This window comes from Gorilla gorilla, chromosome 1 (assembly GCF_029281585.2).
Source record: "Gorilla gorilla gorilla isolate KB3781 chromosome 1, NHGRI_mGorGor1-v2.1_pri, whole genome shotgun sequence".
Taxonomy (NCBI): domain Eukaryota; kingdom Metazoa; phylum Chordata; class Mammalia; order Primates; family Hominidae; genus Gorilla; species Gorilla gorilla.
Window position 1 is genome coordinate 53243404 of NC_073224.2, and position 15167 is coordinate 53258570.

The following is a 15167-nucleotide window of genomic DNA, read 5'->3' on the forward strand; positions in this document are numbered from 1 at the left end:
GTGGCACACATCTGTAATCCCAGCAACTCAGGAGGCTAAGGCAGGTGAACATTTGAGCCCAAGAGTTCAAAACCAGCCTAGGTAACCTAGTGAGACCCAGTCTTTTAAAAAAAGAGAGAGAGAAAAGAATTCCTGAAGGCAGGGCTGGGACTGGTAGTGCCAGGAGGAAACAAAAAGCTATTTGCTGTGGTGCCTGAGCACAGAAGGAGAATAGAGAAAAAGGAGGCAGAAGGAGTGCAGAGGGGAGGAAGGGGAGAGCAGGCATTCTGTGTGGGCTCGTTTGAAAGGAAGTACACAAGCCCATCCAGGCCATGGGTTTGGCCATATCTGGAAGGGCTGGACAGGCCAGGTTGAAGACAAGAAGGCCTCAGTGTGGGGAATTTTATTACAATGAGGCAGGAAGGAGGTGGTCCTTGGGCTTCTTTGTCACCCGCAGGGAGAAGGGAGACATGAGAGCTGTGGGGAAAGAAGCAGGCCTCCTCCCCCTGCATGGAGACCTTTGTCCATGCTGCCGGCGGCCACAGGAGGGAGGCGTGTGAGATGGCGGCTGCTGGAGAATGTGATGCCCGCTGGTCCAAGAGATGACCTTGAGAGAGAGAGGAGAGACAAAATTGAGCTGGTGTCTAGTGTGGGGGAGAGGGGAGGGGCAGGTGAGGTGGGAGGAGAAAGCTGAGAGGCAGCTAGACAGGGAGGGGGCGGGGAGAGCTGGGGCCACCTCCCCATCTGGTCTGTCTGCCTCTGTCCTGGCCAGAAGGAAGGAGGACACAGACACAGGCATGTAGGAGTGCGGCAGAGATGGGGGTCCGTGTGTCTTTGAGCCCCAAGGTTCTCCTGAGCTGAGACCTTCATTACCTCATGTGCTTCCTAAGGATACAGGCCTTGATCCTGCTGGGGGCGGGCCCTGGACTCAAGCTCCATAGGCAGCCCCCCTTTTTCTAGCCTGGGTGATGCCCTCCCGAGTCCTTGCTTTTCAAAGCATTTTGGGGGGACGTGGTAGGGGCACCCATCCCCTGCTCCAGGAGCTGGAGATGGGATTTCCCATTTCTCTGACAAGAATTCCCAAGAAGTGATGGCTGTCACTGCAGCTCCACCCCCATGCCCATCTTTCTTTTTCTGTTACAGATTGTTTATGTTAAGTCATCTTTCTCTGGGACAAAGTACTTAGCCTCTCATTTTCATCAGTAAAAGCAGGGATAATAATTCCTTCCTCACAGAGTTGTTAGGACTGTCAAATTAGGTCCCATATGTAAAAGAGCTTGCCGAAGTGCAAACTGACAGCAGAAATGTAAGAGATTACTATTCCCAGGGAAGAGACAAAAGAGAAAAGGAAGCAGGAAGGGAGTCCAGGCAAGGTCAGGGTGGGGAAATGGCCTTGGCTCCTAAAACAGACTTAGCTCCAGCCTCTCCAGCAGCCCCTCCCACCCTCCCTTCTCCACGAGCCTCCTCTGGCCCTAGGCCTTGCTGGGTAACCTTCGGAAAAACAGGACCCTGGAGCTGAGAATGGGGCAGGCAGAGGGGGAGGTCATTGCAAACTCATCCTTTCTCTCACGGAGAGGAGGGGCCCTGGCCTCTTCCCCTTGACCTCCTCCCGCTGATACTCATAGGACAGGTTAGGGCAAGACCCTCCTGAAGGCCACAGGGTGCCCCAGAGGAGGAAGGCACTCCCCTTCACACAGAGCTGGCAGAAGAGTCACCAGGGTGCCGCCCAGAGCAAGTGCCCTTGCCAAGGTCAAATATGAGTTGCTGCTGGGCCACAAAGGACCTGGATGAGTGAGGTTAGGAAAGTCTGGTGTTGGAGGAGGTGGATTTGATGCAAACCTAGACTGCCGGCTGGCATGAGGCCCTCAAGCTGGCTGCCAAGCCTGCCTGGACCCCACAGCCCCTCCTCTCACTCCCTTCCTTTGTACTCTCTCAGGGCTGGCTTGCATCTGCTCTGTGTCATTCTCTCCATCTTTACCATTCTACAAGACAGGAGGGCCTCACTCTGGCTAAAGAAGTGCTCTCTGCCTTCCCTGCCAGTTGCCCAACCCTAACCCCTTTAGGTGCCTGAGAAACAGGAGGCCTAGCTGTTCACATCAAGATCGAGAAGGAACAGCTGTGGGGTTTCTCTCTCTCTGTCTCTCCCCATCTCTCTCTTCCTCCTTCCCTCCCTGGTGCAGAGGGACAGATGCTCTGTTTAGAATTTCTTCAGGGAGACAGACAACAAGGACATTCTTTCTATTCCTTGGGCTTCCCTAGCCAAAAATGGGGGATTAGCCAAGAGACAGCTGCAGAGGCAGCAGACCTTGGGGAACCCCTCCCAGAGCAGCAATGGCCTCGGGAAAGAAACTCTCTGGAGCTGGCCTCCTTTAACTGGAACTTGAAAATGGTGTCTGCATTGGAGTGTGGCAGAGAGCAGTACTTCAGACTCTGGCTGGATGGACCCCGGATTGAATCCTAGCTCTGCCACTCTCTTGCTATTTGGGTTTGGGCCTCACCCGCTTTCAGAAGTCTGTTTCTTCATCTGCAGTCTGAAGACGAGCATCCCTACTCACTAGGGTTTTTGCTGGAATTAAATGAGTTGATGCACAGAAAAGCTTCTATTATAGGTCTGGCAAAGTCCAGGAGTCCAGGGATTGTTAGATCCCCTGTCCCACAATAGAGCAGGAGCCAGGTGACTTTCTGTATTCAGCAAAGAGTAACCAAGAGGCATGTGGGAATGATGTGGCTTCCAGTACCCAAAAGCCCCAGTTCTGGAAAACCTTTTTTTTTTTAAATTAGATTTTTGAAAAAATTGAATTCCTCGGCCAGGAGTGGTGGCTCACACCTGTAATTCCAACACTTCGGGAGGCCGAGGCGGGCAGATCACCCGAGGTCAGGAGTTCGAGACCAGCCTGCCCAACATGGAGAAACCCTGTCTCTACTTAAAATACAAAATTAGCCAGGTGTGGTGGTGCATGCCTGTAATCCCAGCTACTCAGGAGGCTGAGGCAGGAGAATTGCTTGAATCCGGGAGGCAGAGGTTGTGGTGAGCCAAGATCACGCCATTGCACTCCCCCCGGGCAACAAGAGTGAAACTCCATCTCAAAAAAAAAAAAAAAGGAAAATTGGATTCCTCAATCCAGGATCTCTTGCATTTGGAGAACTTTAGGCTTTCAGCTGTTGCATGCCTAGGCCTTGTCATAATCCAATAAAGCAGGATATGGAACAGGATATTGGATATGGAAGGGGATAGGATTGGTGGATGAAACAGAGAAAGGGAGAGAGAGACAGAAAACACACACACACACACACAGAGAGACAGAGAGAGAGAGATTCCGCTGTAACAAACTCTTGGAAGACAGAAAGAGGAGGCAAACGAGAGGAAGGGCCAGTGACAGCTCTGCTGCTCTGAAAGTCAAGGGGCCCTTGGCTCACTGCCTTCCCCGTCCTTCCCTGGGGCCAGGTGCGCTGGAATCCTAGATTCCCTGGGAGTGAGGGTAGGTACCATGACGGCATGAAGTCACCTCCCACCACCTTCAAGACTTCCCACTGCCAGTCTGTAGCCTGTGTGTTGAGTTCTGGTCCAACCCTGAGTCACCCGTGTGAACTGGGGTCAGTGATTGGTCTCTAGTTCTCCATCTCTTCATCTGAAGAATGTGAATAATAATTTCTGACTTGGCTGTTTATAGGACCGCCGTGAGGATCCAAGTGCACAGTGAGGTGGGGGGAGGCTGATACATGGATTCCTCTCCACGTGGCCCACAAGAAACACCTGTCCATCCAGACTCGGGGACCACCAGGGACCTTGAATAGTTGCCTTGGCAACTCATTGCCTGGCTAACTCCCACTCCTTTGGGTTTCAGCTTAAACATCAGTTGTGCAAGATCTTCTGGACCCCTAAGTTGGGTCCTCCTCTTGTAAGCATTCATAGCATTCTCTACATACCCTTTATAGCACTTTTATGAGTTGAATAGCTTGGTTATTGGTATGCTTATTTGTTTCACACCTGTCTTTTGCACTAAATTCTAAGCTCTCTGGGGAAAAGGAATATGTTTCTGTTGCGTACCATCTTATCACCACGTAGCAGTGGGTGCTCCATGAGATCCTCCTGCGTGAGTAAGTGAATTCCCTGCCTCATCCCTCTCTCATGCCTTAGCATGAGGCCTGAGGCCAAGAGCCCGTCCATCACATACCCCTTGCCCAAAGCCTCCTTATAACGGTCAGGAGAAGGGAGGCATCTCCTCCTCTCCCTTCTAACTCAAGGAACAAATCATTGGCTACATGATAGTTGCCCTTCTTCCCATCCTTCCAGCATAGTAGCCCCTGCCCACGATCCAAAAGGCAGAAGGTGAGTAATTGCTATTTTTATTTATCTTTGCACAAGGCTGCCCTCTGGTGGTCGAACATGCAGGAGCGAATGGGAAGGATGGAAACCCCAGTGGCTAGGAACCAGCCCAGCTGGCTGAGCCAACCACGCTCAAGAGACTGGCCAGCGAGCCAGGGAGTAGGTAAGTGCTACAAGAAGCGCATGTGGGTGAAGATTCGTGTCAGTTCTCCATCCTTATGAATGGCTCCCTCCAAATCTAACAGGAGGCCCTGGCCTCAGAAGAGCAGGAAATGAAGGAATGCCCTATAGAAATCTTACCTACCTCAGCCCCAGTAGGATGGTGTGCAGGTAGGGGGAGCTGGTTTAAGTAGCTATTCTTTCTCCTCAGTGGTCTGCAGGCAAACATTTTACAGTCAGCTCTCAAAAAAGGAAATCCCAATTTGTAGTGTTTACCAATTTCTGTAGTGTAAATACCCCTACCATGGCCCATTTTAAACTACCGATATGATGTCACTGAATGAGGAGCTGGAAGAGATGCCCAGTAGCACACCATTATCTAGAGTTTCCCCCATACAGATACCATGGACAGAAATAACTTCAAGGGCACGGTTAATAGTGAAATATAGTAAACTGATTGAAAAATGATGATTTTTGAATAATTATTACATTTGTTTTCAATATGATATATTTAATTGTGAGTTTATATAATTTAATTTTTCATAATGGCTGTGTTTAACAACTGACTTGCAAAATTCTGGAAAATTTAGTAATCGGTTCCTGCAAGTAGTAAGAGCTGGCTCCAGCACATCACTGCTCTCCTCTTCCCCACTTCTTCCTTCTCTTCCTCCTCCCCCTCTTCCTCTCCCACAGCTTTCTTGGCATTCTGTGTGGGTGCAAGAGATGGGGAATATGGAAAAGAGCTCCACTGCAGACATTGCTATTTTCTGAGCCAGGAGCCATAAGTGTCAAGGAAAGAAGATGGAGAAATGCAAATTTGGCTACTGAAAGACATTTCAGTACATGAGTGTGTGTGTGCATGCATGCGTGTGCCTGTGTGTGATTTTTGCAAGGGATCGAGAGGTTGATTAATGCCTGGGCTAAAGATCACTGTTTAAAGATAAGGAATTGGGCTTTATGGCTGGAGGCCCATGCCTGCATGGTCCTTGGAGGGCTCTTACCTGGGAGGAGTGGAAGGGCTCCGAGCTAGGTGAAGCGGCCAATGGGGAGCCGAGGCAGGCAGAAGTAGGCGCTGGGGAAGAGGCTGAGGTTGATGGGGTTGCCATCCAGGCGGATGTCTTCCAGCTGCCTGCGGGTGTGTTTGTGCTCCTCGGGGTCACAGAAGACGTCTCTCTGCATGGTCTCTATCAGGTTATTCTGGGAAGAACACATACCAGCTGAGCTTCACCAAGAGGCTCTGCCCCTTAAGCAGCACCAAAGGCTCACGTCAGCTGTCCCTACCAGCTCTGCCTGCTCTGGTGCAACTGGAGAAACTGAAGCATCTAGGGCCAAAGCCACACAACAAGGGTGAGAAGAGGAGCCCCAGGGGGGATGGATGGAGAGAGAGGGCACAGATGAAGAGGAAGAGAAGGGGAGAGAGGAAGGAGGGAAGGACTGAAGGGAAGGAAAGAGACAGAGGGTAGGAAAAAGAGAGAAGGAAAAGCAGTTGGGTGAGATAAAATAAAATGGTGGAGGGAGAGAAAGTGTTTTAAAAAGAAAAAATGGAGAAAATCAAACTGGGGTCATGGACAACTATTTAGACAAGACCTCCCAATCCTTGTCTCCAATAAACCCTCCAATCAAGGAGACCCCACAGCTGCCTAAGCCTCATGCCTCTCTCTGCCATGACCTGCTCCTGGTATCTAACTTCCATCCTCCATGCTGTTTATCACCCTTGCTCTGGGTGGTGCTCCTTACCTGCAGGTGTACAGCGCGCAGGCTCAGGGGCAAAGGCCCCGGGATAGAATCCAGCAGGTTGTCTGACAGGTAAAGGAACTGCAGCTTCTCCATTGCCTGTGGAGAAAGCAAAGAGTGGAGGAGGCTGGTGGGTCCTGTTGGACCCTGGCAGTGAGGAGGGCTATGAGACCAGAGACAGGTGGCCCCATTTGTTCACTCAGGGCTCACTTAGCCTCAGCCATGCGCCAGGCTCTGTGCTGGGTGCCACAGGGGTTGCCCAGGTCTTTAAGGATCTTACAGACACTAACTCCAACTGGATGCAGGAGGAAAGCTGCTACCATTGAGGTGCCAGCCACTGAAGTAGGAAAGAGCTAATCAGCTGGTAATGACACTGGGTAGTGCAGGGGAGGGGCAGGGACAGGGTAGAAGGGAGGACCAGGGGACATTTCCGCTCTGCCTCAACTTCTCTGCTATCAGAAGGGACTTTCCCCAATGACAAGTCTCCAAATGCTAAACCTGGGGCCATGGACAATTATCTAAACAAGACCTCCCAATCAATGTCTCCAATAAACCCTCCAATAAAGGAGACCCCACAGCTGCCTAAGCCTCATGCCTCTCACTGGCATGACCTGCTCCCTGGTATCTAACTTCCATCCTCCATGCCCTGTTTATCGTCCGTGCTCTGGGTGAGGAGCAGGTACAGAGCAGACACTCGGGATACAGCCAGACCAGCAGAATGAGAACCTCAGGCACAGAGAGGTACACAGTGTGTGCATGGGACCGTGCTCTCAGAATTAGACAGTGTTAATCAGAGAAGGGTTTGGGAAGAGACAAGCCTTCAGCAGGGCTCAGGGAGCAAATAAAAATGATAGTTACCATTTATGGAGCATCTACTATGCATATCTAACCCTCCTGTTCTCTTTGTAAAATGCTATCTTATTTAACCCTCCAGCAGCTGTGTCAAGCAGGTATTATTACCCTCATTTTGCAGATGAGAAAACAAGGTCAGAGAGGTCAGGTGACTCTCGCACAAACCCAGGTCTCTGTGGCTCCAAAGCCCAGGCCTTATCCTGGGCTGAGAAAACAGCTCTGAGTCAAGGCAAAGCAGCGCCTCCTAATATGGAGACAGCTGGCATGTTGCTGAGGCTGAGTGAGCAGTGGGGAACTTCAGGGATCATGCAATCCCGTTCTTTGAGACCAAAAAACTGAGGCCCGGGGTCACGTGGCCGGCTTCTGATTCCCTGTCTAGTGCTCTTCCACCACAACAGTGGTAGTGATGCTGTTCTGTAAAACTCCCTCAAAGACCACTGCAGACAGGAGAAGGCTGAGAGGGTGGAAGGCACTGGGGAGGGCAGGGCAGAGAGCAAGCAGGTATGCCTCTGTGCTCTCATCCTATTTCAAAAATGCAAGTCTAATTTGGTTTATTTGATGCTTCTAAATAGGAATTAGATTGCGTAAAAGATTCTACTACTTGAGAGACAGAGAGAGAAAGAGAGAGAGCACATGGGCGAACACACCCGGGGCTCTTCCTAGCCCTATTGAATGGGCTGCCCCAGTGGGCATATTTGTGTCATACAACTTAGCCCTTCCCATCAAAACTGGCCAGCCAATGACCAATCAAATAGTCTCTCTTGGACAGGCACAGTGGCTCATGCCTGCCATCCCAGCTCTTCGGGAGGCCAAGGTGGGCAGATCACCTGAGGTCAGGAGTTCGAGACCAGCCTGGCCAACATGGTGAAACCCCATCTCTACTAAAAATACAAAAACTAGCCACGCATTGTGGTGCATGCCTGTAATCCCAGCTACTCAGGGGGCCGAGGCAGGAGAATTGCTTGAACACGGGAGGCAGAGGTTGCAGTGAGCCGAGATCATGCCACTGCATTCCAGCCTGGGCGACAGAGTCAGATCTGTCTCAAAACAACAACAACAAAAGTCTCTCTTGAGCATTTGATCATAGAAAGACAATGTTTCATCAGTCACTTACTGAAGGGTTTTGGAAATAAAAGGATACGTAGAATTAGGGCCAGAATCAGCACTATTCCAAGCCAAACTCACGTGTATGTTTTCAGGGAGCAGAACCTGTGAGTGTGCAGAGGATGCTGGTGAGCAAACAGGTGAATTGAGCAGATGCACAGAAAGAAGCCAAGACAAGAGGCCGTGTGTCCCAAAGAGGGAGAGAGAGTTGTCCACCTGGACTTCTGAACCCCCATTCCCAGTACAGGTTGAGTATCCCAAATCTGAATATCCAAAATCCAAAATGCTCCAAAACCCAAAACTTTTTGAACATCAACAAAGTGCTCAAAAGAAATGCTTATTGGAGCCTTTTGGATTCTGGATTTCAGGTTAGGGATGCTCAGCCAGTAACAGGCCCATGAGGCCTGATAGTACTGTTTCCATTCATGGAGGTTCTTGGGATGGCCTTTTCTTGGGTCAGAATCAGTTTCTTGCAACTGAAAGAATCAATAAATAGCAAATTTAAAAGGATGAAAACAGTGGTGGATGGTGGTGGTGGAGGTGCATGGTGGGAGTGCAGGTGGGTGGTGCAGGTGGGTGGTGGTGGTGGATATGGGTGGTAGGAGTGGAGGTGGGTGGTGGGGGTGGCAGTGGAGGCAGGTGATGGTGGTGGAGGTGGAGGTGCAGGTGGGTGGTAGAGGTGGCAGAGGTGGAGGTGGGTGGTGATAGAGGTGGAGGTGGGTGGTAGAGGTGGAGTTGGGTGGTGGTGGTGGCGGTGGTAGGTGGTGGAGGTGGGTGGTGGTGGTGGTGGGTCGTGGTAAGGGTAGAGGTGGGTGGTAGAGGTGGAGGTGGGTGGTGGTGGTGGAGATGGTGGTGGTGGTGGTGGTGGTGGTGATGGTGGTGGTGGAGGTGGGTGGTGGTGGTGGAGATGGGTGGTTGTAGAGGTGGGTGATAGTGGTGGAGGTGGGTAGTGGAGGTGGAGGTGGGTGGTGGTGGTGGTGGTGGAGGTAGGTGGTAGGTGGTGGAGGTGTGTGGTGGAGGTGGAGGTGGGTGGTGGTGGTGGTAGGTGATGGAGGTAGGTGGTGGTGGTGGTAGTGGTAGGTGGTGTAGGTGGGTGGTGGTGGAGGTGGGTGGTGGTAGGGGTGGGGTGGGTGCTGGAGGTGGAGGTGGGTGGTAGAGGTGGAGGTGGTGGTGGTGGTGGTGGTAGGTGGGTGGTGGTGGAGGTGGGTGGTGGAGGTGGGTGGTAGAGGTGGATGTGGGTGGTGGAGGTGGGTGGTGGAGGTGGGTGGTAGAGGTGGAGGTGGGTGGTGGAGGTGGGTGATAGTGGTGGAGGTGGGTGGTAGAGGTGGATGTGGGTGGTGGAGGTGGGTGGTGGAGGTGGGTGGTAGAGGTGGAGGTGGGTGGTGGAGGTGGGTGGTGGAGGTGGATGTGGGTGGTGGAGGTGGGTGGTGGAGGTGGGTGATAGTGGTGGAGGTGGGTGGTGGAGGTGGAGGTGGGTGGTGGTGGTGGTAGGTGATGGAGGTAGGTGGTGGTGGTGGTAGTGGTAGGTGGTGTAGGTGGGTGGTGGTGGTGGTGGGTGGTGGTAGGGGTGGGGTGGGTGCTGGAGGTGGAGGTGGGTGGTAGAGGTGGAGGTGGGTGGTGGTGGAGGTGGGTGGTGGTAGGGGTGGGGTGGGTGCTGGAGGTGGAGGTGGGTGGTAGAGGTGGAGGTGGTGGTGGTGGTGGTGGAGGTGGGTGGTAGATGTGGAGGTGGGTGGTGGAGGTGGGTGGTAGAGGTGGAAGTCGGTGGTGGTAGAGATGGAGGTAGGTGGTAGAGGTGGACGTGGGTGGTGGAGGTGGGTGGTGGAGGTGGGTGATAGTGGTGGAGGTGGGTGGTAGAGGTGGATGTGGGTGGTGGAGGTGGGTGGTGGAGGTGGGTGGTAGAGGTGGAGGTGGGTGGTGGAGGTGGGTGGTGGAGGTGGGTGGTAGAGGTGGAGGTGGGTGGTGGAGGTGGGTGGTGGAGGTGGGTGGTAGAGGTGGAGGTGGGTGGTGGAGGTGGGTGGTGGAGGTGGGTGGTAGAGGTGGAGGTGGGTGGTGGAGGTGGGTGGTGGAGGTGGATGTGGGTGGTGGAGGTGGGTGGTGGAGGTGGGTGGTAGAGGTGGATGTGGGTGGTGGAGGTGGGTGGTGGAGGTGGGTGATAGTGGTGGAGGTGGGTGGTAGAGGTGGAGGTGGGTGGTGGAGGTGGGTGGTGGAGGTGGGTGATAGTGGTGGAGGTGGGTGGTAGAGGTGGAGGTGGGTGGTGGAGGTGGGTGATAGTGGTGGAGGTGGGTGGTAGAGGTGGAGGTGGGTGGTAGAGGTGGAGGTGGGTGGTGGAGGTGGGTGGTGGAGGTGATAGATAGTGGGTGTAAGGCCTTGACTCACCCTGAAGGCCGCAGGCTGTATCCCCGAGCTCTGGAGCCGATTTAGGCGGACATCCAGGAACTCAATGCCACTGGGCAGCACGGGCAGAGCTTCCAACTGGTTCTCTGGGAGGATGAGGTCCTGGAGGGCATGTAGCAGGCGGAAGGCATCATTATCGATGGAGGAAATGAGGTTGTTGGAGAGGTCAATCCTCTTCAACTTTGCTGAGAGAGGTTAGGGGAGAACAAAGAGAGAAACCAGAACACACTGTCTTTCCTTGTCCAGGTTGGAGCTGTCTCCACACCTTGCCCCATCCCTCTCAGGATGAGGGGATTCTAACCAGCTCTCTACCTGCACTAGGCCCAAACCAGAGGAAATAACATAAACCAGGACTCCTTGGAAAAGCCCTCGGATGCCTCAGTGCCCCTCCCTGGAGTTTTGTCCTGTGCAGTGGCCGCCCATCTTGCATCCTTTAGAAGAAGCCTCTTGAAAGTGAGAACCAACAGGCCCAGGAATCCCTGGATCCACCTCACCTCCACTTGTGAATCTCAACAAAAGGGCACTGAGGCCTGGAAAGGCTCTGGGTAATTAGTGGTAGAATTTGGATCACAGCCCAGGTCTCCTGTCTCAAGCAGGGCATAAGGCATAAAGAAGCTAAAAGCACACAAACAACCATGTAAACAGCATCAGTGCCATGGAGAGTAGATTTAAGACTGTCCTGCCCAGAGGCCAGCTGATCACACAGCCGTCACTGCTGGGACATCCTGAAGATGTTGGCAGATCATACCTTCCCCTCCCAGCTTCCCAGACCTTTTTGGAGAACAAATAAAAACAGGTCCCTTCCACCATCTAAATACTTCAAGGAAGGGACTTCTAGAGACTTCGGTCTATTTCCCTTTGACAGCTGGAGGGACTGAGAGCCAACAGGAAAGAGCTAACACGGGGGGGCACTAACACAGTGTTGGTGACTGTCCTAGTGGCAGGGTGGCTGCATATGCCTGCCCCCACTCCTCTTTTCCCAGGGCATTACATACTCAGCCCTTTGAAGTCTTCGGCCCTGATACGGCTGATGCGGTTGAAGCGTGCATACAGGTAGGCAGTCCTCCGAGGAAGAGGAGGAATGTCCTCTAGGTCAATGTCATCGCAATACACAGAGGAACCGAGGCACACGCAGACCAGGCAGGTGGGCAGACCTGGCCCAGGTGGAAGACAGAACAAAGGGAGATCTCTTTAGCCTCTGGGGCCAATGGCCCTCGCCCCAGGGAGTGTCTGAACCACGGCCATCTGTGCCTTTTTGATAGCCTATAGGTTGCTGCCCAGAACTGACGGGCACCATGTACACAGTGCTGTTGTCTGCTCCCCTGTCACTCTGTCCTCTACCCCAGAGAGGCAGGTCCATCCTCAGTTACTACCCAGCCCAAGCCCATTTATACTTTCAGCAGACCCTGGTTCTGTGTACTTTTTCCTGGGCCTATGTGGGTGTTTCTAGGAAATCCCTCGATCTCTTTTCCACAGGATTCCTCTCTGGTCCCAAAAAGTAAAGCCAGAATTTTAGTGGGATGGCCAGTGGTTGCTGGCTCTGCCATCTGCCTTGGGGAAGAGAAATTAGACATGTTCTGTGTGGCTCCAAGAAGCACAATAGAACCAAGGTGGAGTACAGTGCCTACCCAGCAACGACTTCCCCTTCTTATGGCATCAGCATGCCAATTTTTCTTTGGGAAGCAGCCCTCTCCTGTTCTGTCCATGACCCTCTCTCTGTACCCACGGGTCGTGAGGTTAGGCCAGGTCAGCCACCCCAAGTAGTTGGGGAGACTTTACTGGATCATACAACTGAATAGTGCAGGAGGTTTCTGTCACTTGCTATCACAAGGCACAGAGATTACTGAGAGACCAGTTTAGCTCAACTCAAGGAATAACTCTGGTAGCAGTGACACAGACCCCAGATTAAGGAGCTCTTCTCTGCCAGCAGTGACCAGGAGGAGTGGGTAGAGCAGAGGGTCCCCAGCATCTTTCTTATCCTGAGGCTTTGAATGGCGGATTCAGCTGAGGCCCTTTACGGCCTCTTTAAGCCTGAGACTGTAGCTCTGAGAGGTCATGGATTCCTGACTGAATGGTTTTCCTGCCAATGCCCCAATACCCCAGGTCCACCCAAGGCAAACATCCCAAGAAGAGAACAGGGAAGCTGCGGGCAAGCGGGTCCAGAATGAACTTCACCCCTCCTCTGCCCACTTCTGATTTCCAGCAGATTGCTGAGGCCTCACTGCCAGGGATGCCAGCCGCAGCCTCCAGGAGGGCATCAGGGAAGGAAAGAGAGCTGCTGAGGAGGGACTTTGAAGCTGAAAAGCAGTGTGACTGCTTCATTTGCTCCCATGCCAAGTGACAGCCACAAAGTTAGTTATTGTTCTCTACAGGCTTTTAATTGTCTGTAATCTAATTACCACTCAACCTGCTTCCCCCATCATGCTATTAATTAAGGCAGGGTGGCTTTGCTAGGGCATAAGGGAGTTCTTGCATTTCTTTGCTTCTTACTCAACTTGTACATTCAGGCAAAAGTATTAGGCACAGCCAGTGCCTGTCTTTGATTTCTTTTTTCCTGTTCTTACTGTGGCTATTTCCCCTTCTCTCCCTGCTAGTAAGGGTAGCCCTGACCCTCCATGCCCCAACCCCAACCACGTTCCACTTTGGTACCCCCTGGTGCTGGGTCATAGCTGCTTGGCCTATGACCTAGGGATATTGCGACCATGTGACTGTGCACTTACCATGGTTGGGCTGGGAACTCAGTAGCAGCCCTGCTGTAGTAGGTCTGGTCATCGTGGGGTTTGACGAGGGTGTCCCTGGAGCCGTAGTGCTCTTGGCAGGACTGATGCTGGTTGCAGGAGCGAGGCTAGTCACCTTAACCTGGAGATGTAGCACAGAGTACACAGTAGCCCAGCTTTTGCACAAAAGGGACTTAACTTTGGACTCTGGGAACCTCAGTGATGGATTTCAAACCAGCGAAGAGTCACTGTGGAGGAGGAGGAGGGAGGGATAGCAGAAAGACTGTGCAAAAAGGGGATCTGACAGAGCATCAGGTCCAGCATGTCCATCCTATGGATGAAGAAACCGGGGCCCAGAGAGGAGAGGGATGAGGATCAAAGAGCCAGCAGGTGGTCAAGGCAGAGACGGAACCTGCTCTCCTGATTTCCCAGGCCGGCACTCTTCCCTTCACACTGATCAGGCTCACGCACAATTGAGTAGGGGCTTCTGGGCTGCCACCCCACGCTGCTGCAGTGAAGGCCAAGAGGGCCTGGGAAAGAACTTCAGACTGGAGGACAGTTTCAGAAAAGAGATGGGGGATGTGGCACTTTTATTTCCTAGAGAATATGATGAGGACATTGCGAACCCCTCCCCCAGTGAGACATAGCTTTGGCAGGGGGAGGCAAGTATGACTTTTGAAGAAGAAGTCCCAGGTTTGTGTCCTGTTTCTTAGTATCATCTAAGTGACAAGTCCCTATGGAGGGATAAGAATTTCCACCTCATAGAGAAAGAGGTGGAGGCTGGAGACACCCGCACTTCGGGGCAGTGGGAGGGCCCTGTCCTCTGACTCCCAGTGTCATGCAGGGAATGTAGTTGGTCTGCTGTGTCCCTCACCTCGGGGAGTTGGTCCCCATAATCTGTGAGCTCCTCATAGTTGCTCAGGTCAATGACTTCACCATAGTTGTCTGGGTTCAGGACGTCGTTCCGCAGAGGCAGAACTTCAAAGGAATCGCCTTCCCTGGGCATCTGCTCCTCTCTCCTCTTCCTCTCCTTCCTTGGGAGAGAAGCTGTCCCTGTCTCCTGCAGCACCAAGGCCAGCAGACTCAGGAAAGCCAGGAGCCTCATGGGGAGTCGGATGGGACTGAGAATCCCTTCAGTGGCTGGTCCTGGCAAGTGGGCAGGAGGAAGGGCAGCGATCTGAGGGACAGGCTCTCCAGAGGGTTGTGGGAATGGCTCGCAGATTTACTCCACTTCCCACCCCCACACTTGCAGACTCAGTGCTCTCATCACATGCACAAATTCCCTACCAGCTGGGACTATGTCTTGGGGGGTATCTCCTAGCAGCCCCCTCCCTCCACCGCCCCAACTTGAGTGTTTTTACACGCTCACCCAAACACTGATATTCACTCACAGAGGCATGTGCAGACACATCTCAACACAGACACATTCACAAGAGTCCCCTTGTCTACAAACGAGGCACACACTGGTGCATGCACACAGATGTCCTCTCTTAAACAACCCCATGCTCAGAACATGACTGCTAGTCACTAAGCTCGATTTAGAGAATGTCAACATCAAAGAATCTTATGGGGTCTTTTTGTTTGTTTTTTTGAGACGAAGTTGCATTCTTGTTTCCCGGGCTGGAGTGCAGTGGCGTGATCTTGGCTCACTGCAACCTCCGTCTTCTGGGTTCAAGCGAATCTCCTGCCTCAGCCTCCTGAGTAGCTGGGATTACAGGCACCCACCATGTCTGGCTAATTTTTGTATTTTTAGTAGAGAAGGGGTTTCACCATGTTGGCCAGGCTGGTCTCGAACTCCTGACCTCAGGTGATCCACCCACCCTGGCTTCCCAAAGTGCTGGAATTACAGGTATGAGCCACCGCGCCCAGTTGACTCTTGCGGTTTTTTATAAAGATCATCC

At 52.7% G+C, this 15167-nt stretch overlaps 1 protein-coding gene across 2 annotated transcripts; it reads right to left on the reverse strand.

The window, feature by feature from the left end:
• Window positions 1-282: 282 nt before the first annotated feature.
• OPTC (opticin) lies at window positions 283-14412 on the reverse strand. 2 transcript variants are annotated; one of them, XM_019029015.4, is made up of 7 exons: window positions 14141-14412; window positions 13270-13408; window positions 11545-11703; window positions 10532-10734; window positions 6203-6298; window positions 5467-5662; window positions 283-586 (listed from the first exon to the last, which is right to left on the reverse strand). In XM_019029015.4, exons 1-6 carry the CDS (start codon window positions 14369-14371, stop codon window positions 5492-5494), a joined length of 999 nt encoding a protein of 332 aa, XP_018884560.1. In that variant the 5' UTR covers window positions 14372-14412; the 3' UTR covers window positions 283-586; window positions 5467-5491. The 2 variants fall into 2 exon arrangements, with proteins under 2 accessions (XP_018884560.1, XP_063565432.1); XM_063709362.1 differs by lacking the exon at window positions 283-586 and adding an exon at window positions 4628-4680 and having other exon boundaries at window positions 14141-14402.
• Window positions 14413-15167: the final 755 nt, after the last annotated feature.

Coding starts and splice junctions, on each gene's coding strand:
- OPTC (XM_019029015.4), bottom strand. CDS start 14,371: ATGAGGCTCCTGGCTTTCCTGAGTCTGCTGGCCTTGGTGCTGCAGGAG. Junction 13,409..14,140: donor ATGGGGACCAACTCCCCGAG/GTGAGGGACACA, acceptor CTACATCTCCAG/GTTAAGGTGACTAGCCTCGC. Junction 10,735..11,544: donor CGAAGACTTCAAAGGGCTGA/GTATGTAATGCC, acceptor AACCTCTCTCAG/CAAAGTTGAAGAGGATTGAC.